This window comes from Myotis nattereri (genome assembly GCF_964212035.1).
Source record: "Myotis nattereri genome assembly, chromosome: 9".
Lineage (NCBI taxonomy): Eukaryota > Metazoa > Chordata > Mammalia > Chiroptera > Vespertilionidae > Myotis > Myotis nattereri.
This window is the reverse complement of record NC_138084.1, coordinates 28,204,132-28,229,785: the sequence shown is the minus strand read 5'-3', so window position 1 is coordinate 28,229,785 and position 25,654 is coordinate 28,204,132. Positions and strand designations below refer to the sequence as shown.

General features: G+C 48.1%; 1 protein-coding gene across 1 annotated transcript in view; it reads left to right on the top strand.

Moving 5' to 3' along the window:
- SLC6A5 (solute carrier family 6 member 5) overlaps positions 1 to 22,580 on the top strand; it is a gene marked incomplete at its 3' end in the record, with an annotated part of 42,236 nt that extends 19,656 nt beyond the window's left edge. The window contains exons 7-15 of the mRNA XM_081099349.1: positions 666 to 800; positions 2,461 to 2,564; positions 5,647 to 5,771; positions 10,987 to 11,099; positions 11,833 to 11,964; positions 12,824 to 12,923; positions 15,480 to 15,580; positions 19,631 to 19,798; positions 22,425 to 22,580. Of these exons, the coding sequence (XP_080955475.1) occupies positions 666 to 800; positions 2,461 to 2,564; positions 5,647 to 5,771; positions 10,987 to 11,099; positions 11,833 to 11,964; positions 12,824 to 12,923; positions 15,480 to 15,580; positions 19,631 to 19,798; positions 22,425 to 22,580 (1,134 nt within the window). The remainder of the gene's footprint in view (positions 1 to 665; positions 801 to 2,460; positions 2,565 to 5,646; positions 5,772 to 10,986; positions 11,100 to 11,832; positions 11,965 to 12,823; positions 12,924 to 15,479; positions 15,581 to 19,630; positions 19,799 to 22,424) is intronic.
- Positions 22,581 to 25,654: the final 3,074 nt, after the last annotated feature.

The window sequence follows — 25,654 nt, the reverse complement described above, 5'->3', positions numbered from 1 at the left end:
ATCCTCATGCATCTAATGTCTGGCATAGTGCCCGGCTCATGTAGGCCCTTAGTAAATGCTCATTGAACTTAGTTGTATTTAATGACCATCTATTATAAATCAGACACTATGCTAGAGGTTCATTTGGTCCTCACAATTACTTATTTTTTTAAAAAGATGCCCTTGCCCCTATTACAGAGGCAGAAACAGAGATTCAGGAGGCTCAATAGCTTGTCCAGGCTCTCATGGCTCCTCAGAATAGCATCGCCAGGGATGCTATTCCATTTGAAGTACATGTGTCAGATCATCAGATCAGGGTCTTTCACCTGATAGGGCGTCTAAGAACAAGGATGGGAAGCTTAAGCTAAAAGGATTAATCTCTAATGGTGGAATCTGGGGCCTCAAGCAGAGGGTAGGGTAGGTGTTAGGGAGGCAGCTGTCCATTCAGCTGCTGGGTGGGGTGAGATCTCCCATAGCCATACTCTGTGGGGGCTGACTCACTCTGGATCACCTTTGGTCCCAGTGACTTTCCCGTGTCCCCAGCCCTAGCAGAGTTTGGGGAAACTACCTGATGCCCTCTCCATTGGGCACCCGTGTCCAGGGGCAGGTCCCATCCTGCCTCTGCGGATGCTCCTCACCCGCTGCAGGCCCGCCCCACCCAGCCCTCTGTTGCATGGCTTTTCCAGGTGGTGTACTTCACGGCCACGTTCCCGTATGTCGTGCTTGTGATACTGCTCATCCGAGGGGTCACCCTGCCCGGAGCTGGCGATGGGATCTGGTACTTCATCACACCTAAGTGGGAGAAGCTCACGGATGCCACGGTGGGCTTACAGTTTCATTTATGACGTACATGGGGGCTGGGAGGACAGCACATGGGGAGGGGACTCACGCCGGGACACTCTTTGACAGAAGGGGTCAGACCTCCTCCCACAGGGCATCTCACTGTCCCCTTTACAAGGTCCTGCTAATCTGGGAATGGTACACACTCAGGAAATCTTTAATGAGAAGTGGACAACTGGGGGTTTTCAGATTCCGGGAATGGTTGTCCTACATTTGGGGTAGCAGCAGAGGCCGGAATGAAGAATGAAATCCCTTTAATAGCTTTGGGCCACTTCACACTACTTATCTGTTACTAATTATAGTGCGTTGGAGATGGAGTTTTGCTGGTTGGAAAATAATAGCACTTAGGCAATTCTATTTTAAAGGGCCCAGACGCATTTGAATACTTCCAACACATGCCACAGGGCTAGCACACACTTGCACCTTCTCTTTGCATATTCTGCACAGGCACCTCTTACTCTAAAATTCCCAGAACAAACCTCCAAATGAGGGGAGTCTGTGTAATAAGAATTGAGTTTTCTCATCTTAAAGAAATATGTGCTTTTCCAGAATGTTAAGAACACACAGCTAGGATTGAGTTTGCACATAACGGAAACCCCCAGGTAAGAGTTGACTTCACTTGCATGCGCTGAAGCAGCTCAATGGTAGATAGTCAAGCACTGGCTGGGTAGCTGCAGGTGTCTTCAGGGGCCCAGGCTCCTGTCTTTCTGCCTCCCCATCTTTAGGGAATAGCTTCCATGTGGCTGCCAGAGCTCCAGCCATCATAGCAGCATTCCAGGTAGCACAAAGGGGTGAGGAAAGGGGTAGAGATAGGCACCCTCACTCTTTAAAAGTACGGAAACCCCAGAAGTCCCACATCACACTTGATTCTCACACCCTTGGCCGGACACTAAATACTATGATTATCCTCTTCTAGCTGCATATCCCCTTGATGCTGGGAGGTGGTTCTTTAGCTAGACAAATGACTGCCTTTAAATAAAACACAGCTTTGAACTTTCTCTTTGCATATTGTAAGCACAATTTTACAAAAATGATGGCAGGTCCATCGTATGAGTCATATGAATCTCCAGCGCACACTCTTGAGTGGCCTTCTGCAGTTTTATGGGGACAATTAAGAGAAATCACCAAGAGAACAGAGGCAATGTCAGCCAAGTTCAAGAAGCACGTGGCTTATAAAGCCCCCTCCGCTGTGGCAGAGGCAGCTTTGCTACAAAAGGAGGCCATAGAGTTTCAGATTTTTAATAGCAGTTGTAATCTGTAGAAATGTTAATTTTAAAAGGTTGATATTTTGGATCCACCAACATATCTTGCTGTTGCAAATTGTTTTTTGAGAGTGATTGCAGCTAAAGAAGGGGCTCTCCCTTCTGTATAGTTTTCCATGGTAGGAAATGGAAGATGAAATGTGTACGTAGTTTATTGAGTTCCTCTCCTTTGGTTAGAATGCAGCTGAAATCTGCCAGGTAATTCACTGCCTTTTTGACATCTGGCACAAAGGATATTTCTCATTGCATCAATGCCACATTTATCTCATCTCTGACCGCCTTTGCCTGGGGCAGGGGTGAGGCCAGGGGCCTGGCAGACTCCCCTGCCTGGGTCAGCCGCTCTCAGTGACCTTGACCCCTCTCCCCTTTTGCCTGCTAGGTGTGGAAAGACGCTGCCACTCAGATTTTCTTCTCTTTATCTGCTGCCTGGGGAGGCCTGATCACGCTCTCTTCTTACAACAAATTCCACAACAACTGCTACAGGTACGTTGTAGCCTTTCAAGTCACAGTGGCAGCTGGCGAGGGGGAACAAGGTCTGGGGACAGAAAATGGACTGACGCCACACCCTCACCCTGCACCTTAGTAGAGCCAGAGAGTTGCCCTGGCACAGGTGAACCCTGCTCAGGCCTGGCTGCTGGCTTCCGGTGGCTGCACCCGACTGCACTGCTGACCCTGGCACCTGGGATGGAGCCAAGCCCCTCTGTAGGTTGTGTGCAGGGAACTGTGTCCTGGGATGGTTGTTCCGCCAGCCGCCCAGTCCCTGGGTCCAGTCGTGTGGGAGTCGCTGCTGAAGTCTGGTCACTCAGTCACTCTACAGATGTTTTTCTAGAGACCCTATAAGAAAAGAGCACCTTGGTGATCGGTGTGTTAATTCGATGATAGGGATCCTGTCACGATGACTACATATATCCAATCATCATGTACACTTTAAATATAATACAATTTTATCTGTCACCTATACTTCAGTAAAGCTGACCAAAAAAATGCAAATGTTGAGTTCCCCTCCAAGATCTATTCATCAGAATGTCTGGAGGTGGGCAGGCCCAGGAACCTACAGATCTAGGCAAGATCCTCAGGGGAGTCAAGGACGGTGATGCTTGGATAGTGTGATGTTAGGGATGCTGTGGAACCCAAAGACCCTGAGAGAGCCTGACCAGTTCTTGCAGGAGATGATATTGAAAGTTAGACATGTTATGACAAGCAATAGGAAAATAAGGCCCATTCTCTTGGGGAGGTGGTACAAAAAGGAAAAAAAGGGATAAAGAAAGGAGGAGGAAAAAAGAATAGAAGGGAGAAAAGAAGTGAGGGAGGGAGAGGTAGGAGAAGAAAGGGAGGGTAGGAGGGAGAAGGGGCAGAAGGGAGGAAGGAAGGAAGGATCGAGTGAAGGATGTATCTTGGAGTCAGACAGACTTGTATTTAAGTTTGCTTCACCATTTACTAAAACTCCAAGATGTGGGTAAGGTACGCCACTTCTCTGAGCCTTTGCTGTCTCATCTATAAAATTCGATTATATTTTGTTGAGTGGTAAGAGATGATGTATGCAAAGTTTTCAGAGCAATGTTGTGCACATAGTAGGTGCTCACTAAATGGCAGTTGCCATTATTATTATCTATAATAATAAAAACATAATATGCTAATTAGACCAGATGTTCTTCCGGATGAAGCCTTGGTGGCGGGGGCTGAGGCAGAGGCGGTTAGGGGTGATCAGGCAGGCAGGCGAGCAGTTAGAGGTGATCAGGCAGGCAGGTGAGTGGTTAGGGGCAATCAGGCAGGAAGGCGAGTGGTTGAGGGTGGTCAATCAGGCAGGCAAGTGGTTAGGAGTGATGAGGCAGGCAGGCAGAGTGGTTAGGGGCAATCAGGCAGGCAGACAGCGAGCTGTTAGAAGCCAGTGGTCCCGGATCGTGAGAGGGATGTCCAGGATGGCGAGAGGGTGCAGGCTGGGCTGAAGGATCCTCCCCCACCCCCCCCCCACTGTGCATGAATTTCATGCACTGGGCCTCTAGTTTTTAATAAAGTATGGGATATTTTGTGAACCTAGAAGAAACGACTTTACTAGTAGCTAAGCTATGGCCTAGGATGGTTGGGACGGCCTCACAGGAATTAGATCTAGACTGGGCCAAATTTCAACAGGTGTAGGCAGGAGGAAATGTTTGCAGGTAGCAAGGACAGCTAGCGGTGGGGATGAGTGGGAATGAGTGACAGGGACATGGGGCAGGAGCAGTGGGATTGGAGCTGATGCTGTGTGCCCAGAGGGCTGGAGAGAGCCTTTGGAATTAGTCTGCTGGGGCTGCCACAGCAAATACTGAAAGTGGGTGACATCAACAACAGAATTTTCTCATAGTTCTGGAGGCTGGCAGTCTAAGATCAAGGAGTTGACAAGACTGAGACCTCTCCCCTTGGTTTGTAGACCTCTCCCTGTGTCTTCGCATGGTCCTCCCCCTGTGTATATGTGTCCTAATTTTATAAGGGCACCAGTCACACTGCACTAGGGCCCACCCTAATGACTTCTTTTTAACTTAATTGCTTGTTTAAAGACCCTGTCTCCAAATACAGTCACATTCTAAGGAACTGGGGGTTAGGAATTCAACATATGAATATTAGGGGCACATAGTCCAGCCCATAACTGTGGTGTCAGACTATGGTGTATGGACTTCTTTGGCCACTGCTGCTCACTAACTTGTAACTGAGAATCAGTCTGAACACCGTCCAAGGGGGAAGCATTGCTCTGTGCTTTGTTAGAAATGAGGCAGTGTGGTGTGGCAGAAGGAACACGGACAGTGAGGCAGGAAGTCTGGATTCAAATCCTGACCTACCCTTAATTAGCCATTACCTTTTCCTGGGCTTTACTTTCCTCATCAGTAAACTAAGGGGCCGGACAAGGTGGGTTGTTTACTGAGCAGTTGTCTGTGCCGTCCTCTATGCTGTGCAGAAATCATCTCCTTCTGTCCTCACAACAGCTGTGAGGGAGGCAGGGCCATTGCCACCATTTAAAAGCAGAGTGGGAAGAAGTGACTTGCCCTGAGGCTCCATCTAGCTGTGACCTCTCTTGAGTCTCGGATGGCTGGACAGGGCAGGCTGGGAAACTGCAGCCTGTTGCCAGCAGAGGGCGCTGGTCTCTCTCCTCTCTGCTCCCCCTTGCCCTTTTCAGCTGGGTGCCCCAATCCCAGGTGTCCTCATACTTGGATGGCATTTCATGGTCCCACTTTCTTCTCTTCTCTCATCCATGGTTCCTGTCCCCCAAAGGCCCCACCCCCTCAATTTCTGTTCTGATGGACAGACTTGCCTCTGTCAGTTCACAGCATGTGGAGCCAGAGGCCCCAGGACAGGGCAGTTAGGGGAGATCTGTTTGCGCCTTTGGTGGTTATAAGTTCAGCCCAAGGGAGTCTGTGGTCAGGACTGGTTGTTTCTGTCCTTGTGAATAAAGAAAACAAGGCCAGCCTGCAGCAAATGCATGTATGGAAATAGCATGTACACACAGACACGTGTGTGCACACGCTGTGTCCTTCCCCTTGTCTCTTCCTGCCCACCAGGCACATCTAACCACCACCTCTCATCTCTTCTCCAGGGACACTCTAATTGTCACCTGCACCAACAGTGCCACGAGCATCTTTGCCGGCTTCGTCATCTTCTCAGTTATTGGCTTCATGGCCAACGAGCGCAAGGTCAACATTGAGAACGTGGCGGACCAAGGTACAGTGTCGCTGTCACCCTGCTGTTGCAGGGCAGGTGCCGAGCTCGCCTCACAAGACCCTAAGTTATGCTCTGCTAGGAAGTTGGCCTCTGGAACAGGACAGAGGGTTGGGCACCTCGGTTCCCCTTTGCGGAGGGACAGAGATATATCCCCAGTAGAAGCTCACACAGGGTCAGAGCTGGCTGGGCCTTTGTCAGAGGGGTCGCTATAAAAGCCCCTGTCTTGCTCCCCTCTCCTCTGCTCCATTTTTCCTTTCCCCTCTTACCTCAGCTCCAGCCTAAGGAAGGTTGCCCCTGTCACACCTGATGGGTGTGGGTAGAGGAGTCATTAGGCAAGGCAGCAGGGCTGAGGTGCACACGGGTGGCTGCAGGATGTGTCTCTTGCAGAGGACGCTAGGACCTGAGTGCTGGCTTCACAAGAGCATTGCCTTCAGGGCAGCCTTTTCCTGACGAAGCACTTTCCTGGTTGTTGGGTCACATGTGCTCTCAGGGCTTTCTGCTTAGTCAGCAAGACAGACCTGCAGTTTTCCCCAGTGGGAGGAAAGGTTGGATGGTGGTGGTGGGAGGGATGTAGAATAAATGTTGACTCTCCACCCAAGTCATCCTATGTTCATGACTAACATTGGTGTGGCACTTCGGAGTTTGCAGAGAGCTTACATTTTTAACTCATTTAATCCTTATTCCTAGCACAGCATTTTGCAGAGAGAGAGAGAGAGAGAGTGTGCTTAATATTTTTATTTAACTCTTGATTTCCATCCAGCCTTGTTCTCCAAAGAATTCGGGTGTTTGGTAGGTTTTGGGGATTAAGGAACTTAGTTGTGGCTATTGCTTATCATTATGACCATTCTCTAATCGGACGTTTAGGGGATGCCTCAGTGTGGGGCCATGCCAGGGGCTATAGGGACATGACTGTGGCCCTAGATAATCCAGAGAGGCTTCGCCATGCATTTACCTTTCTTCAAGGAGCTCACTGCAGTTCTCAGCGAATGGCTCAGGTGCCAGCCCTGAGAGAACTAAGCCCTGGAAGTGTCACCTTCTTGGTGGGCTGCCCATCTTTCCTGGCTCTCAAAGGGTAATTAATTAATGTTTCCTTGGCACTGATGGTTCATTGCGGGCCTCAAAGAGTTAAAGAGGGGGCCTGCTCCAGGGGGTAATGATCTCTCCCTGGAGAGCAGGCTTTTGGTTCTGCAGCAGTGCCCTGGGTTTGAGCTGAGCCAGGCCTCTCTTGGTGGAAAATCTGCAGCTCCCTGGAGAGCAGAGAGGGCAAGAGAGAGGCAGAGAGGGCTCTGTCCTCAGGGGTGCCTGTGCCACCCCAGCTGTCCTCATTCTCTCCCCGAAGAGCAGCTGGGGCAGGGAGGGTCCTGCCCCACCCTCTGGTAGACCTGGTGTATTTTGTTATTTTTGTGACATTATCGTGCTCATTGTGACCAGTGGCCAAGCCACATTAGTTAACACATCTGAACTCTTTTCTGCCCCAGGAAAGGAATTTGGGGGTGCGTGTCGCTGAAACCCAAATGGAATTCTGCTTTTCCTTTACATCAGACAATTGCCCAGGTTTCTCTCTGAAACTTCCCCTTTCCGGGTTGTTTTCATGCCCTCTGATTTGAACAACAAGAGCCCTTGTAGCTTGCTCTGACGTGTGTTGGTCCTGGGCACAGGGACAGCGGGCCTCATCCCCCCGGGGAGGGGCAGTTGCCCCTAGGACTTCTCCCCAAGCCGTGGGCAGTTGGCCCTGCTCGTCTGAATGGCTTGCTTCTGTGTGGTTTGCAGGCTTGTCTGGCTTCTCCTGTACAGGAGAGGTTCTATGGCAGGGTAGGCAAACTTTTTGACTCGAGGGCCACAATGGGTTCTTAAACTGGACCAGAGGGCTGGAACAAAAGCATGGATGGAGTGTTTGTGTGAACTAATATAAATTCAAAGTAAACATCATTACATAAAAGGGTACGGTCTTTTTTTTTTTAGTTTTATTCATTTCAAACAGGCCGGATCTGGCCCGCGGGCCATAGTTTGCCCACGGCTGTTCTATGGACACAGGTCGGAGATCTGGGGTCGGGCCCATACTGAATGCTGGCCACTCCCTCCTCGCTGGACAGGATTGGCATATAGACAAGCAGTACATTTTTGCCGACCCAATGTTAGTAAGTATGTTTAGGTTTTTAGTCAAAACTAGGTTTTTTGTGTTGTTTTTTTTAAAAAATATATTTTATTGATTTTTTACAGAGAGGAAGGGAGAGAGAGAGAGAGAGTCAGAAATATCCATGAGAGAGAAACATCGATCAGCCGCCTCCTGCACATCCACCACCGGGGATGTGCCTGCAACCCAGGTACATGCCCTTGACCGGAATCGAACCTGGGACCTTTCAGTCCACAGGCCGACGCTCTATCCACTGAGCCAAACCGGTTTCGGCTAAAACTAGGTTCTTTTTAGTGACCTAACAACACTCTGTTTTTCCTTCTGAGGGAGGCATTTTTGTCATGGCCATTTCCCCAAATCTCAGCCACATGGGAGTTTTGGGGCCTGGAGGTGGGATTGGCGATGAGACCGTGCTGGGCTCTCCTTTTGCAGTGAGCACAGGGAAGGGACACGTCCTTCTCAGGTGTCTACTCCACCAAAGCAGCATCCTGGGGAGCCAGCCTGTTAGCACCATCTCCATGGCTGCCTGTGGAGTTCGACTCCTGGTGAGAATTCAGCCTCGGGCTGACCAAGATGCTCCTCCCACAGCAGGAAGCCAGGGCCAGACCAGAGCAGATGGACACAAATGCGAGTCGTGTATTTAGACTTTCCAAATTCAGTGGGAACTGCCAGGTCACCAGACCACCAGGAATCGCTTCCTCACCCCTAATACTTCAGAGACCTGGCTCATCAAAATGAACACCCTCAAACAGGCCTGCCCAGCCGTCATCTGACTATCACCTGGGCGCCAGGACTTACCCTTCTAAGAACTCATCCATCCTAATAGGTTTCCCAGCAGAGCGGCCATTCCCCGTGTGACCAGGGCCCCTGGCTGTGTCTTAAGTGACTCTAGGATAAAGGATGCCATTGCTGTAGGTCTCTGGGAGTTGCTGGCACACAGAGCCCCTGATCCCCTCTTATAGGAAGACCAATAATGGTTGATGCTTGCTGAGTTCTCAGTGTCCATTGTTCTGAGCCCTTTACTTATATCTGCGCATTTAATTCTTACAGAAACCTGATGAGGGTAGGTACTATTATCTTCATGCCATCGATAAGGTTTATGCAGAGAGAACAAGTCTCACCAAGTCCCACTTTCCAATCCACGGGGCTGTGGAGCCTGCACCCCACTACCGGGCAGCACTGGCTCCCCTGGGACTGGAGAGATGCCGGGGCCTCTATCAGCCCTATGGGCCTCATCTGGGGAAACTCCACTGTGGCTCAGACAATCCATCTTTCGAGAAAAAACCCCTGAACTTTACAAAGTAATATAAACAATGTATTTTTAAAACCCACTCCCCTGCCCTCTTGGAAGAACAGAGTTCGCTGAAAATGATGCTTCACTTGTACTTTAGGGAGGCAGCTGAGACAGAAGCAGGCCACACATGAAATCATTTTCATCCTGAAAGAGCAGTAAAGCCCCAAGGGCTGGATCCTGCCACGGCCACCAGCCCCAGTCCTCCAAGTGGCCATTTAAGACCTCTTGCCCACTTTATGGGCCCAGCTGTCGCTGGAGCGCTGCTGCTTCCTCAGCGTTAGGCATTCGAGACCTATTTGGAGCTGAAGTTTAATACAGCCTTTTCTTTTATGGTTCATACAGGGAGCCTTCCGAGGCTGGCTCTGCTGTGTGTTCAATAAATGCATAAAGCAGGGGGTATCTGAGGCATTCGGGGCTTTATGCTTTAAATACCCCAAGGCCCTCGGCATCATTCGGAACAAGCAACCTGATAAATTCCAGTTTAAAAGTGCTGTTAGGCTTGAGTTGTAAAAACTCCAGGTGCTGTGACTTCTGGTTCCTAGACGTGTGTGGGCTGTGTGTTACCTGGCATTGTCTCTGCCCATTATCATTTATTTTTCTACTGACAAGGAAATTCACAACTGCTGATCATTAGCCATCCTGGGTTACAGTAATCCTCCCGCGAGGCTGAGGCAGATAGGAACCCCTGGCAGGGCTTTATGATGTAGAGGAAACTGCAGCTCAGAGTCCTCCACCAAGAGCATGTGGTATTCTTGGGAAAACCTGAATTGGAAATGCTGATTTCCAAGGTCATTGTTCACTCATAATGAAAGCTAATGTTCTCCAAGTGAGGCCTTGGTCTCCGTGCTTTACTTGCATTTTCTCATCGGTTCCCCGGAACCACCCTGTGAGGTACTATTGTTATTCCCATTGCACAGATGGGAAAACTGAAGCTCATAAAAATGAAATGACTTGTCTAGGGTTGCACAGCTGGTAAGTCATGGAGTGTGAATTTGGACCCAGATCTGCCTGACCATTAGAACCCAAACTTTCTTAACACACACTATGCTTCAGCCCCCCTTCCCCCCAGCTGATGCTCCGTGGACTGACATACCCCCATCATTCCCAAGCCTTTGTAGGGCAAGATCTGAACTGTGTTAGGTGGATTTACATTTTATGTAAATGGCTTCTCCTGAAATGAAGCCATTCTGGGCGTGTTCTAGCCTTTAGAACAGGGTTCTCAACCTTAGCCCTATTGGCACTTGGGCTGGATAATTCTTTCTGTGGGGACTGCCCCATGAAGTGAAGGATGCTTAACAGCATCCCTGGCCTCAGCCAACTAATGCCAATAACCATCCTCCACCATCCCCACCGTGAAATTAAAAAAAGTCTCCAGCCGTTGCCAAATGTCCCCAGGGGGCAAAATCACCCCTTGTTGAGAACCACTGTTCTAGAGGACAATTATTATATTCTTCCCCTGCTCGTCCATACAAAGATGGGTTTTCATGTTATTTTCATGGGACACGGCCTGGCCTTGGGGTCTGAGTCTCTGTCTTGGCATTATTTGGGGGCCTCTCCGCTCAGCTCCCCAAGATATGGATCTAATTCCCCTGGTTCTTGCCCTCAAGGAGCTTAAGATCTAACTGGGGAAACGGGTAGAAATGAGTAAAGAAAACCAACCAACCAAACAAGCAAAAATCAGTGGGAGCAGCATGTAAGTAACAATTCAGGATTTCCATGGAGAGAAGGCCCGGTGGGCTTCCAGGAAGAGGGGGCCTGTCTGCAATCATTTGTCTTGTTCTTTCCAGGGCCAGGCATTGCGTTTGTGGTTTACCCGGAAGCCTTAACCAGGCTGCCCCTTTCTCCGTTCTGGGCCATCATCTTTTTCCTGATGCTCCTCACTCTTGGACTTGACACCATGGTGAGCCCCTCTCTTCCACCCCTGCCCCAGGGTCCTTCTGAAGACCCCCTCCTCCTGGGTCCTGCATCCTGCCTGCAGTGGTACCTGCATTTTTCTCTCAAGCTATGTAGAGATGGTGAATCACCTGTCCCAGGACTCAGGATAACCTTGCATTTGTGAGGGACTCATGAGATGGTGCCAGGGAGCGGCCCTCTCTTCCTTTATTCCTTGCTCCATTTTCTGTGCATGATTTAGCTAGTGTATTTACCACTTTGGTGTCATTTTGCCAAAGCAAATTCTGTGGGGCAGGATAAGGGAGAATAATATCAAGTCACTTTTAGGAGAATTGCTCTGGGGCTGAGGCTACTACCCATCATGCTGACAGGCGCTCAGAGTTTAGGAGTTGGATGCAAAGAGGGTTTTTCCTAAAGTAGAAGATCAAATGCAGGTAAACTGGAGGAGGATTTACATCTCATGAATACAAAGTGCAGCTTCAGCTACCCTGACGGGTGAGTATGAGTGCAGGCTCTGTGGGGCTGCAGGTAATTTCTAAAGCTCATATCCTGCTTGCATTCCCTCGCTGGCCTTGTGGACTGGACCCAACAAGGCCTTTGAGGCCCATCAAGGGAAGGCAGTCCTAAAAGCCAAACCTGATACAAGAACCATGGTCCCTATGGGAAGCACAGAGGGTTTTTTGGAGCCTTCAGGATGGTGTGGTCTATCTCAGACGCCTTTTTCCTTGTCCCCATTCCAGTTTGCCACCATCGAGACCATAGTGACCTCCATCTCGGACGAGTTCCCCAAGTACCTGCGTACCCACAAGCCGGTCTTCACTTTGGGCTGCTGCATTTGTTTCTTCATCATGGGCTTTCCAATGATCACTCAGGTAACTGGGGGTGGGGACTGTGTGGCTGTCTGTCCTTTCACCCTTAGCGCTCAGATCTCATAACAGTAGCCAAGTCACTGGTATTTCTGTGCATACGGCCCCAGGCTATTGGGGATTCTGACCACAGAGGGAAATATGTCACCTTGGCTACTCATGGCACTTCTTACATCTTCTTAATTGAGATGTAGCCTTCTTAAGCCAACGAGGCAGGTGTGTCCTACTTTAAGAAAATCCAAATTTACTGACCAGAGAAATGTCCAGTTGCTTACTCCTCATACACAAGTGTCTTCAGCCACTTGAGGTCATTCTAGCCTGAGGGTCTTGGTAAATGGAGTGTTAGCTCACTCAGTGTACTGTTGCTTTTGCTCTCTGGGTGACCTCGAGCGAGTCACCACTTTGGGCCTTAGTGTCTTCATCTGTAAAATGATGGCTTGGCATGAGATGATCTTTCAGCCTCATCGATTGTAGAGAGATTTACAGAGTGAGATCAAGATGCAGGGGGATGCAGGAGAAATGCCCAAAGATGCCTCAAGGTTATATGAAGGTCAATCAAATGCAGATGTATAGGTAGAAATGTTCATCTATTGCTTAAAGCAAAAACAAAACGATCTGGCTGCTCTCACATGCACATCTTCAGATGCCGATCTTGGCCTTCTTAGAGTAAGATGTTAGATCATTTTCTGTGCTTTTTCTGTTGATGGGCTTCAAGTCTCTTTGGGGCGGCTTTGCCAACATGGGAAGGCCTCCAGCTTGCATGCTGGATCAGCTTTAGGGAGGGAAGATCCTTTGACTCCTGTTAGAAATGGGACAGAGCCTAAAGCCAGGCCCATTGATTCCAATTGTTTCTCTTCCCTGCTAGGGTGGGATTTACATGTTTCAGCTGGTGGACACATACGCTGCTTCCTATGCCCTCGTCATCATTGCCATTTTTGAGCTTGTGGGGATCTCCTATGTGTACGGTAAGGGAACAATTATGCCTGCTGCTGTGGTAGAACTTAGTGTAGATAAGCAGGTTTCCATCCTATATAATGAAGAGGTAATATGCAAATTGACCATCACACCCTCGCACAAGATGGCCGCCCCCATGTGGTCACAAGATGGCCACCATATGATGGCTGGCAGGGGAAGGCAGTTGTGGGTGATCAGGCCAGCAGGGGAGGGCAGTTAGGGACGACTGGGCCAGCAGGGGAACAGTTAGGCTTTGATCAGGCTGGCAGGGGAGTGGTTAGGGAGCTATCAGGCTGGCAGGCAGAAGTGGTTAGGGGCAAACAGGCAGGCAGGTGAGTGGTTGGGAGCCAGTGGTCCTGGATTGTGAGAGGGATGTCTGACTGCTGGTTTAGGAGATCCCCCGAGGGGTCCCAGATTGGAAAGGGTGCAGGCTGGGCTGGGGGACACCCCTCAGTGCATGAATTTTGTGCACCAGGCCTCTAGTATTTAATAAGACCATGAAAGGGCTTACTTGCTGCTACCTAAGAGATGTAGGAAAGCAGCATCTTTATTCCAAGCTTGTCTCAGGACCTCTGTGAGGCAGGGTTAATAGAGAAACAGCTTTAACTTCTACTCCTTTGGTTTTCACCCCTCCCGTATGCCCAAAGGGTCTAGCACAGTGGTTCCCAACCTTTTTTTGGTCACACCCCACTTAAGCATCTCTAAAATCCTGATGCTCCCCCACCCATGACATATAATTCTTATTTAAAAAGTGAACTCCTATTCATATGGAGAAAGCCTAAAAGGCTCCTACCTTGCTCTACACAAGCTTCCAAAGAACATGGTATCCATGAAAGAGAAAAATAAAAGAACGAAAGGACAGTTGAAGTACTGAGGAAGAAATCACTAAGAAACTGTTAATAATAATAATATGAAGTGATATGAAAAAATAGCAAATAAAGTTTCAAAACATAGAGAACTTAAATACGCAAATATATCACAATATATATTTATATACTGCATATGAGGCCCCCTAAAACCATAAGAATGATAAGAAATGCAAAAATCCACTGTTAATAACTCATTCTCGAATAGCCCCCCTTAAAAAACAAATTGCCCCCCTGTGAGGCATGTGCCCCATGTTGGGAACCACTGTTCTAGCATAAGGAGGCCATTCAATGAAGGTATTAATAGCATTAAAGGACATACACAACCTACCATCCACAGATGGGCAGGACCGCTGCTCAAAGCATACACTTCTTGCTTGTGGACACAAGAAGAAACTTGGAACCTCTCCTCACCATGGACTGACCTCCCTAGAAGGGCCCTAAGAGTTTCTGGGGCCCAGTCCCCTCAGCAAAGCTCAGAAAGGGGAATGCTGTCCCTAAGGCTTCACAGGGAATTAGAGGCAGAACAGTCCCTAACTCTGGTCCCTAACTGCTGGTCAGGTGATTCCCTCTGCAGCATTATAGTTGACCTTGACGTAGAGCAGGCAGCTCACTGCAACCTGAGAACTGTTAGAGTGAGTTGGAAAGGCCTTCAGTGAGCCCCCACACTGTTCTCAGCACAGGCCATGGGCTTGGCAGCATTCTGGGTCTGAGCTTGGCATGGACCTAAGGGCCAGTACCAGTCTCAGGATGCATTATTTTGTCTGTGGTGGCTCCATTGGACTTTTTGCCATAACATAATGAACTGTTCTGTTCCCTGAAGGAATGCCACCTCTCTGCTTTCTACCCCAGCAAGAGGTTGTCTCCTCATATTGCATCATTCTCCCCTTTCTTGTAGCAGAGAGCAGGCGCCGAGGACACAGGACCAGGAGGAGTCTGGGCTGCGAGCGGGGGGCTCTGGTCAGGGGGAGGCAGCTGGTGCAGGTGGTACACAGGGAGGTGGTAGCAAAGGGTGAGAGATGGTGAGTGAAGGCTGGAGAGGAGCCCCCAGACTCTAAATTCCCCATTTGTTAGGGATTAATGACCCAGAAATTCAAGGGGGCTGGATGAGCTCGGAAGCGGGAGGAGCATGTGGTCGAGGTCTCGGGGAAGAAGCCTGCGCTTTGCAGGGGGGACGGCAGAGGTGCCACTTTCCACATAAATGACCCAGAGGATGAAGGACTGAGAAGAATGAAGCTGAGGCTGCCAGTCCACTTGTTAGAACGGCCGACTGTAAGGGAGCTTCATAGTCATTCAGGACCCTTCAGCTCAGCGAGCCCACGGGTCTGAGAAACCTGTTTCTGATGAGCTCAGGAAACAATGCAAGAAATTGCTCGATTTGAAAACATTCTCGATGGCTTTTTCTTTCAAGGAGTGGTGTAGAAGCCCTCCTAAACCAAGAGTGTGTGGGGATGGGGGTTATGTGTGGCCATGAGACCAGTGTCTCCTCTGCATGTTGCTTCAGTTAATCAGTGATCAAGAAGCCACAGTCCCTTGCGTTCCAGCAACATTTGTCTGATAGTTTCCTACATAATAGGGGTCATGTTGACACCAGGCTGGGGCTGTCCCTGGCCAAGGGCACCCAAGGGAGGGGCTCTAGCGCTGCCCCTCCCCCTTACTGCCACCACACCTCATGCTCGGCCTCCACCTGTCTGTTCTCAGGCTTGCAGAGATTCTGCGAAGACATAGAGATGATGATCGGATTTCAGCCAAACATTTTCTGGAAAGTCTGCTGGGCATTTGTGACTCCAACCATTTTAACTGTAAGGACCGCATGCTGTATTGTGCAGATGGGACCTTGTATGTGGTGCTTTGTGCGTAAACAAGGACTAGGCCTACTTAAGAGCCTGGGAAGCTGGTAGGATGGGTACTAATTGTCTTGCCTTTCAGATGTGGAAAAGAGGTGAAGCACCTTGCTTAAAGGTGCTTAGCCAGTTGGGTGCAGAGCTGGACTCATGCACAGTTTGGGGCATCCTTATGGAGTGTTTCCCACGGTAGCAGTCTGCCTCGTGCACCAACAGTCACAGTCCCCACTGCTAAATAAGGTCCAGGCTCTGTTCAAGGGGCTTTGTGTGTTTCACCTCAGCTCTCCCAGAGCAGCTCTGTGGGGTTGGCATTAAATCCTCTCCATTTTACAGGTGAGGAAACCGACGCCCAGAGGTGTGGTGACTTGCCTAGCATTGCACACCAACGATCAACAACAGCCTGGGTTCGAATCCAGGCAGTCTGGCTGCAAAACGCTTATTCCTAACCACTACTCAATACAGACACTCAATTGTTCCTTTTTATTGCTCTGAGAACTATTTTTTCTTCCTCAAGTGTGGTGATGACATTTTGAGATCATCTGATATTCATCTGAAAGATCAGAGCTCTTCATGTATCAGTAAATCTGCATAGGGACTTACGTGCATGTCCCGTCACCTCTTTTACTGTGCCATAGGCTGCAGGCACATTTACACGGAGACCTTGCATTTCCCCCTTCTCCTCCCTGGCCTAAGGCAGGTGGGTGTCTACTCAGCAAGGCGGCAGGAAGCCAGATGTAGTTCCGCCTGTACCCAGCAGGTGGCAGTAGAAACCAGATTAAGACCCTTCTTTTACTCCACAGTACCAACCTCTCTCAAGGAAAACAAGCCAGGATGGAAGTAAAATTGTAAAGAAAATATGCTTTCCCTTTTTAAAAATAATGTCACCGAGTTTTAATCAAAATACCTCAACTTCCTTTTAAAAAGACAGACGCTTTCGCAGAAAAACTATTCAGTATTTATCTCCCTCTGCATGGACGGACACAGGTAGCATTCTGGGGCCCCATCTGTACTCACATTTTAGAGGCTATTATCTGCCTGAAAAGTCCCAGTAGACTTGGGGCATGAGAATTGAAAAGCAGTAAGATAGAATTTCCAGTCTCTTGAATTCAGGACCGAAATGTGTGTGAAGAACTCGGACTTACCTAATTGGTGGGAGGAAAGAGCAACACTCTCCTGCCTCTGGCATTTTCCTCTCTGTTGCGCTTTTCTCCCTCGCCCCCCGCTCTGCCCCAGTAACTGCTGTACATGACTTATTCTTGGGCAAAATCAAGTTAGAATCTGCTCTAGATTCTCCTTACCTCTCTCTCCAGTCTCAGAAGAGATTAAATGTCAAAGAATTTGATTATATTCTGCAGAAATACCACATCATAACAGTTAGCATGCTATTTGTGGAGGTCAATGAGAGGCAGGCACTGCACGAACACCATCTCTGAAGCTCCTGCCCACCCCGCTTGGGGGTGATTCTTTGCCCTGTTGCACCTGTGTGCACTGAGGCACGGGGAGGCGAAGGTGCTTGTCCAGGGCCCCAGTGCTTGCAGGTGGCAGAGCTAAGCATTGAAGTCAGCGCTTCTAGGCCACACTGATACATTCTAAACGCCCAGTGCTCTTCACACTTTTAATCCCAGTTTGGGATTTTAGAAGTCTTTTTTTGTGTGAGCAGAATGTCAGGGAACAGGAATTCTAGGAACTTGCTGTGTTTTTTGAGGAAGTCCCTCAACTATGCTGTGCTTTACTTGATTTCCATTATAAAACTCCTGTCAGAGACCTGTGGAGAGGTCCCAGAAAATACCCTGAACCAGAGTCCCCTTCTGGGGAAGCGACAGACAAACAGAAGTGGTCAATGGCATCATCACCAACCACAAGCCCTCTGCTGGCCGTCTCGGGCTGATATCAGCAAAGCTCAGGGCAGGCCTGACTCCGTGGCTACATTACCATCTCTGAGGCCAGCCTCACTCGAGGGCAGCATTTTATCAAAGCTGACTTGGCCCAGGGGAGTTTATTGCAAATAACTTTGATATGATATTTGTCCAACTGGAAATGGGTGTCGAAGGACCAAGCCTAACACTTCTTATATTTTGCCCTTCTATAAAATGGATATTTGTGGTGTGCTGAGACGAGCTTAGATTATGGGTTTAAATTACTTCAAAACTCCTGAAATAAAATGGATCATTTTTATATGCGCCTTCCTGGATTTATAGGGCTATATAAATACTTTCCATGCAATCATTGTATACATAGTCAGATCACGTCACTGAATTATGTGCACACATAAGCGGATGTATTGCTGTTTATATAGTAAATGAAATGGAGCAACTTACCATAAATACATTAGGCCGCACTTCCAATGGACGGGTTAATAAAGCTTATGACTCTAGGGGCGAATGTTTAAAAGGGGGCCTAGAGTAAAGCATCTCTTTCCATAAGAGCAGTTTCTTTCAACAGTTGTCTTCAGGCTCATGTTGCTTCAAATAGAAATATTGAATTATTATTGCATTGAAATACTCACACGCCCTAGCAGCCTGGGCTTTGCAGCAATCATATAGATGCCTCACATTTGTACAGTGTTTCACGATTTCCCCAAAACACCTCCATATGTTTTCTTTCCTGACATAATTCGCTCCAATCATTTTGGGGCAGTTATTTTACTGCTTAAGATAGAAGAAGAAAGGTGGGGAGGAAGGGAGAACTTAGTCATTATCATCAGGTACGTGACTCCAGGCTGATGCAGGACGAATCCAGGGAATAACACGCGCTTCTCAGGGCAGTGTCCCCAAAGGCTTGGCCGGAGCAGCTGGGGCCCTGTTCTGTCTTCTTGGTGCTTTTTTTCTCAGCACACATCTCCCCTCGTTCCTTTTCAGCGGCACTAACCAGTCCTCAGAGGGTTCTCCCTGCCATTGCCAGCGGAAGCGTGCAGGATAGGAGATAGTGGGCAGAAAATAAATCTTGACCGCTCTTAAAATAAGGGGGAACTCTAGAGTAAATACCAGACTGTCATCCCCAGAAAACTCCCGTGTTGCATAGGGTGTGAAATATATCCGTTTTATAGCAGGTCCCTCAGTTAATTAGTGGGAAAGCTGAGATTAGCCTCTTGGTCTCCTGGCTCTCAGCCCACCATTCAGTGACGAGGCCCTTCACCTTGAGTCAGTTGAAAGGGAGGCTGTGCATCCATTCTCTGTCCCATAGCTCATTATCGGACCAGGCTTCTGACTCAGGCACTGCGTGGGGACCACTCAGGGTTTCAGCCAGCTTTATAGCCAGCTCCTGGATGCAGGCATTCCCCGTTCAATAAGAAGAAGTAGTGATTCAATTCATGTTTTAAAAATTAAAATACAGCCCTGCCAGTGTGGCTCAGTTGGTTGGGGCATCGTTCCGTACACCAAAGGGTGGCAGGTTCGATTCCCGATCAGGACACATACCCAGGTTGCAGGTTTAATTGTGTATTCGATCCCTGCTCGGGGCACCTGTGGAGGCAACCAATCAACATTTCTCTATCACATTGATGTCTCTCTCTCTCTCTCTCTCTCTCTCTCTCTCTCTCTCTCTCTCTCTCATATATATATGTGTAAAATTATTAAAAAACAAAATACATAAACTTAACAGGTTTATTTCTTGTAACAAAAGCTGATGACCCATTATAGAAAGTACAGACAACCCCTTAAAAACACCCCCAGCCACCTCCACCCACCAGTCGCCTTGCTGTATGCCCTCTGAACTTGTCTTCTCAGCCTGTCTGTGCCCACACCTGCAGGTGCGATGCTCCGCTCCTCCGTTACTATGGGAGAGGCCAAACCCAGGGTCAGCAGCTAGGCGAGTTCTCCTCACCTCTTTGGGATTCAGTTTCTTCATTTGGAAAATGGATTACTGACACTTCCCTTTCAGGGTTGTTATGGGTATAAAGTGACATCATAGATATGTAAGCATCCAGCTCAGAGCAGGGGTTCAACATGTGTCTGTGGAATGAACGGATACCTCACCACCCTGATGCCTGTGTTTCTCTTTTCCTCCTAGTTTATCCTCTGCTTCAGCTTTTACCAGTGGGAGCCCATGACCTATGGCTCTTATCGCTACCCTAACTGGTCCATGGTGCTCGGATGGCTAATGCTAGCCTGTTCCGTTATATGGATCCCGATTATGTTTGTGATAAAAATGCATCTGGCTCCTGGCCGATTTATTGAGGTGAGTGTGCCTGCTACTCTCTCCTGGCATCCCCTCTCAAGGGAGAAGCCCCGAGAGCCCTGTGCGTTAGAAACAAGAGATTCGGCAAACTGATTCTAGAGGGAGACTTGATGATTAAGTGATTACAGTTGCCAGCGTTTCTATTAAAGCCATTTTTATTATGTATTATTCCTCTAATGGAGGCGCTGAGCCAATCCGCAGGCTGAGCTGTTATTATGCTATCGCTCAGCGTGTTGACAGCTCTGGGGAATGAGTGCTAGAAGTGCCTCCGCCCCTCTCACCCATGGTTTAAAGCCCAGTGCTTGGCTTTTAACCACACATCAGATTCCCTCTTCCCAATGTTCCCCTCTGTTTAAGGCTCTTCCCTCCAAGCATCTATTACCATTAAATTAAAAATCACTGCCCTTCCATTGTGCCTGGGTTAGGGATGGCCGGGGTCCAGGCTGGTTAAAATGTCACTATCCCATAGAATGTAACAAGAGGTCCAGAGCATGGCTGGTAGAGATGAGATAAATTTCTTAATTACAATGCAAAACAAAAATAAAATACAGAGTGGATGGGAAGGGGGCTGACTGCCACTTGTTGGGCCACCAGATAAGTGTGGCCAGGCTGCTGTTCTTTATGACAAGTCACTTGCTCAGACATGCTGGCATAGGGCAGCTCGGACTCCGTCTTGGAGAGCCAGAGGCCTGGCATTTTGGACCAGACCCGTGCTCCTCAGGGTTTGGCCCAGGGACCAGCTCGTTGGAGATGCAGGTGATGAGACTCCAGCGTGGCTCCACTGAACCAGAGTCTTGGGGAAGTGAGACCCTGGAGCAGGGGTCCTCAAACTTTTTAAACAGGGGGCCAGTTCACTGTCCCTCAGACCGTTGGAGGGCCGGACTATAGTTTAAAAAAAAACTATGAACAAATTCCTATGCACGCAGCGGCGGCAAAAACACCCGGCGGGTCGGATAAATGTTTTCCGCGGGCCACATGTGGCCCATGGGCCGTAGTTTGAGGACCCCTGCCCTGGAGTCTACAAGTTAACAAGCTCCCCAGGTGACTCTAATGTGCACTCACGTGTGAGGGGTATTGGATTAGAGCAGTGGTTCTCAACCTTGGCTGCACATTAGAATCACCTGGGAATTTTTTTAAAATCCTGATTTCTGGGCCTCATCCTCCAGAAATTCTGTTTCTTTGTTACTAATGTTGTGGCCCCACCCCATAACAAAGAAACAGAATATCCAGAGGATGAGGCTCAGAAATCAGGATTTTAAAAAGATTCCCAGGCGATTCTAATGTGCAGCCACGGTTGAGAACCAATGGATTAGAGCAAGGGGCAGACACACCTGCAGACAGCGCGCAGTGCTGAGCAGCTGTCGGGGCTTTGCTCTGGGTCAGCCAGGCTGAGAAGAGAAGGAGAGAGGGCTCTGGGATGTCCATGGAGGCCCGGAGGGGAGAAGCGAGAAGGGAATAGAGCCTGTGAGTAAATGTGTAGCCAGATGTCCACGTGCTGTGAGGCAGCCTTGGTTTTCGCTGGACTAAAGGAGGAGGCAGAGTGGGCGAAGGGAGAGTCGGAGTCTGCTTACTCAGGCAGATCTCCAGTTTTTGTCCTCAGGAAGTGCTATTCGTTGTCCCCTGGAGGTTAGTACCGAGGCCTCCTTGACCCCCCAGGAAGCTTGCTGGTGTCCCTGACGAACTTCTCCGCCACCTGACCCAGAAATCTCTTCCCCCCTGAACAAAAGATGGCTTAGCACTACTATTTTTGTGTCAGACTGAAATTCTCTAAACTGATGAGTTGGCTATATAAATTTATTATGGTTGATTTGGGACACAGAGGTTGCAAACGGATAATTAAGGAGAGATTAAACTAACAGCTATAAGAGGCAGCTTCACTTTAATAGTTAATAAACATATAATTGTTCCCTCTTATGTAGTGAGAAATATGTTTTCTTTCCTCCCTCTTTCTAAAATATGTTTCAGTGAGATTATGTTTTGGGTGAGAAGTTCAGTTGAAGGACTAGAGACACCCTATTATTTGCAGCTTGACTGCAAGAGCCCAACCCTGCTGAACCAAGACAGAAGCATGTATTTTTGTCAACAGATAATTAAAATCTTTGCTCACTCTTGGCAATGTCTCTTTGGGGCTGGGATAGTTTTTTTTCTGGCCATTTATATACTTTGGGGAAATATGCTCAACAAAATCCAATTATTTTGATGTAGCAACCCACTGTTGGAACTAAAGAGCAAAAGTAATAGAGCACACGTGTCCCTTGCAAATTGCGTTTGGCTGTGTCGAGAGAAGTATGCGGGTTCTGTTCATTTGGAGGGAAAATGTGTAATTAAAATCTGGGTCCTTTTTCCTCTATTAATCTTGCACAAGGCAAATCCTAAGCAATTGTAATATTGCTTTCAGGGTGATGGAAATAATTTCAAGTGAACCAAACTACGTCTCCTCTTTAATGAGACCGTGGCTTGGTTAAATAATGGCTTTTCTGTCCACCTGCTTCTCCTGGTAGGGGACCTCTTGGCTCAAGAGGGGACCTGGAAAATGTGATTGCACACAGTTGGGGGTGCGGGGTGGTACCTTGGGGAAGAAGGTGCAGTACTTCTGTGACCCTGTGTGTCTTTGGCTTCTTTGCAGAGGCTAAAGTTGGTGTGTTCGCCGCAGCCGGACTGGGGCCCATTCTTAGCTAAGCACCGTGGGGAGCGTTACAAGAACATGATCGACCCCTTGGGAACCTCCTCCCTGGGACTCAAAATGCCAGTGAAGGATTTGGAACTGGGCACCCAGTGCTAGTCTGATGGCATGAGATGGCCCAGACTTGATCCTGCTTTCCCTCTCTGCCTCCCCCTACTGGTTTCCCCAGCTTTCTTCCCATTTTGCTGCTGCTTTCTCCCCACTTCTCAGTTCGTATCTGTGCATGAGAGTGGTTCCTTAGGACCTAGTGTCGCATGCTGTAGTGAAGAGCTAGACGGACCTCCTCAAGCGCTGTTCGTCTGTCTCCGTGGTGTCCGTTGGCAGTAGGGTTGGTCTGCTAGCACGCACTTTACCCCACAGGAGCGGATCAGCTAGGTGAGCACTTTCTGGTGATGGCACAAGGAGGAATGTGTCATTGGCCAATGGAAAAATATATGCTGTGTGTTACCCGTGGTGCCCATAAAGCATCTACCGAATGGCAGAATCACAGGACCATTAACTCGGACTCATGGGTGTCATAGGGATGAGCGGAGCAGTACAGAGCTTTCATTCAGACACAGAAAGACCAGGGCACGGTACACTTTGAGGGTCAGCGGTGGTCAGGACATGCATTAGAGCAAGACAAGGCCAGCGGGTTTGGGCACCATCAGGTGGTTAAGTTTCTATTTTGATTCACAACTGGGGGTGTTTCCTTCATGTGGAACAACGGTCTCAAGTGGGCGGGGACACAGATACTTCACTCTGCACATGGACCTCAACAAAGGGTCAGCTCCCTTCCTGCTGCTGTCTTTTAAAAAATAACCCAATTTGTGAGTTCTTTGGTCATTTCCTCCACCTCTCCACAAGAAGCCATCCTATAAGTTGTGCCTAATTTTGTATGTTCATAGTAGAGCTCCATTCCAGTTTCTACATGACATTTAGCACCATGGTTCAATGTCATGGCCCAGTGTTTCTTCTTTTCTACATGTCCTTCTTTAAGCGGCAGATACCTTGCCTCTCAGCCTTTGGGACAATGAGACTTACCCTGGTCCGTCTATAAATTCTATATATAAGAAACAAACTCTTAAAAGACAGATAACTTCTCAATTTTTACTCTCAACTTTTTCATTCACAGTCAATTCCAAATGTAGTTACAGAGAAACCAAGGAGATGAAGAGTTTACTAGAAAACAACCATGATATTCACTGTGCTTTTAGGTCACAGTATTTACAGAAATTCCTGATAAATACAGTTTAGGTAAGTAGTGAGTGAGCCAATTAAGTATAGCCTTTAAGACTACATTTAGCTAATTCAATTTTAAGAGTTCCCAATTCACAGTACTCATAACCACACTCTAATGAGAGTGAATCACGTGTCTGTAGAGGTTGGTGAAGCTGTAACTTCATTAAATTCTTGTATCCTGAATGTGTGTAGATGAAACTTTTCAAATGTGATATGTGGTCACATAGAGTATGTACCCCTAGTGATGTTTTCTGTCCTTAAAAATATCTTGGAAATCATTGTAGAGAAAGTGAGTTTAGAATAGTGTAGCCTGGGTTTCTGTTTTCTGATGGTAAGAATTTCAAAACCTCAAATTGTTCCCTTTCGGGGAGATCATTTCAATCATTTTCTTATTTGTCTTCATGTTACAGGGTCTCAGGCAAAGTTCTCAGTTCAAATCTTGTATATTGATGTGACATTTTTATCCTTTCAACAGCAATGGGACCCAACACTAGACCTTAATGTAACATTGGTTAAAAAAGGACTTCATTTGTTAAAAGAAAAAGTCTCAAGTCATTTTACTGAGCTGTCCCCTTTACTAAGGCAAATATCATTGCCATGTGCCAAACACAGATGCGAACTTCCAGTTTTCAAGAGCACCCCGAGGAAAGGTTTAGAAAAGGAAACGAAGATGGGTTTTGAACTGGAGGTTTCCATCTCTTTGGTCTGCAATGCATGTTTGTTCTCCCTGTTCCCTGGTCTCTCTTTCTGTCTAGCTCCCAAAGCTAGAACTTACTAGACTCTCTCACAGAGACTAAACACTGAGCTCCCCCTGGACTTAGTGTTAGGAAGCTGAGCTGTGGCCTCACCTGCCCCAGTGTTTCCCGTAGTGGCCTGTCTGCCATAAACACTGCTTTCCACAGAAAGCCATACTGACGAGCGGCCCCCATTATGGGAGTAGATCTTGCTGAGTGGTATCCAACATCCGCCTCTGCCATTGACACCTGGTAGGATGGGACAGGGAAGAATAACTTAGGCTTGGAAATTATCTGCAGCCTTTCCAACTTGGAGGTTGAAGAAAAGAGCTGAAATGAGTTGGCATTCTCTCGTGAGATCTGTATGTTTGCGTCAGGATGAACGGTGTTTGGATTTTCTCTCTCGCTTCTTGGCTAAAGCTTGAGTCTTGTGTTGGGTGCCAACCCCATTTCAGCTAATTATTGATGTTGTGATGAAAAGAATCTGGATGCTGCCATATCTGCTTTGTGCAAACTGAAGGTGAGCATCTGGTGAGAGTGGGCCCTCCCCCCAGGCAGGGTGTTCTGCAGCTCGGAGCAGCCCATTGGTGTTAATGACCATTTGTCCGGTTAGGACCCAGTAGCTGGTCCCTGAGCAGCTGGATTTGTTTTCCTTTCCTCTCCAACTTCCAAGTTGTACATACACTTTCCTTAAAGGCGAAGGTTCTGAAATTAGCTGGAAACGGTTACCTTGGAGAGGTGGTTTTGCCCATTTCTGTAGTTATGTTCCACTTCGAGGCTCTCTTTGCCAGATGTGTCCAGTGTCTGAGCTACCCCCAGTCATGGCGCACCTACCCTCCCGCAGACTTGGCTGGAACGCTGAGGGCTGGGAGATGCATGTGACCAGAGGGGTGTTTCCATGTTTTGTTAAAATGCAGTCAATTGGAAGAAAAAAATATTGAATGAATAAAGAGAAAATGAACAGTGTTGTAAACTGCCATTCAAGAGTTTCCCTGAAAACCGAGGAGAAAGCCAAGTTGCCGAGAAAAGACTTTATTGGTTCGCTGTGCAGAATGTGGGGTATTTTCCACCGGGGAGATTATTTCCTAACACCAACAAATGCCAGAAGTCCATTCTGAGTTAAAAAAAAAAAAAGCCATATGTTAAAAACAGTAACCCTGTAATATCCTTAAAGGAGAAAAACATGTATATGTCTTAACTATTGGTGTTGTGGCTACT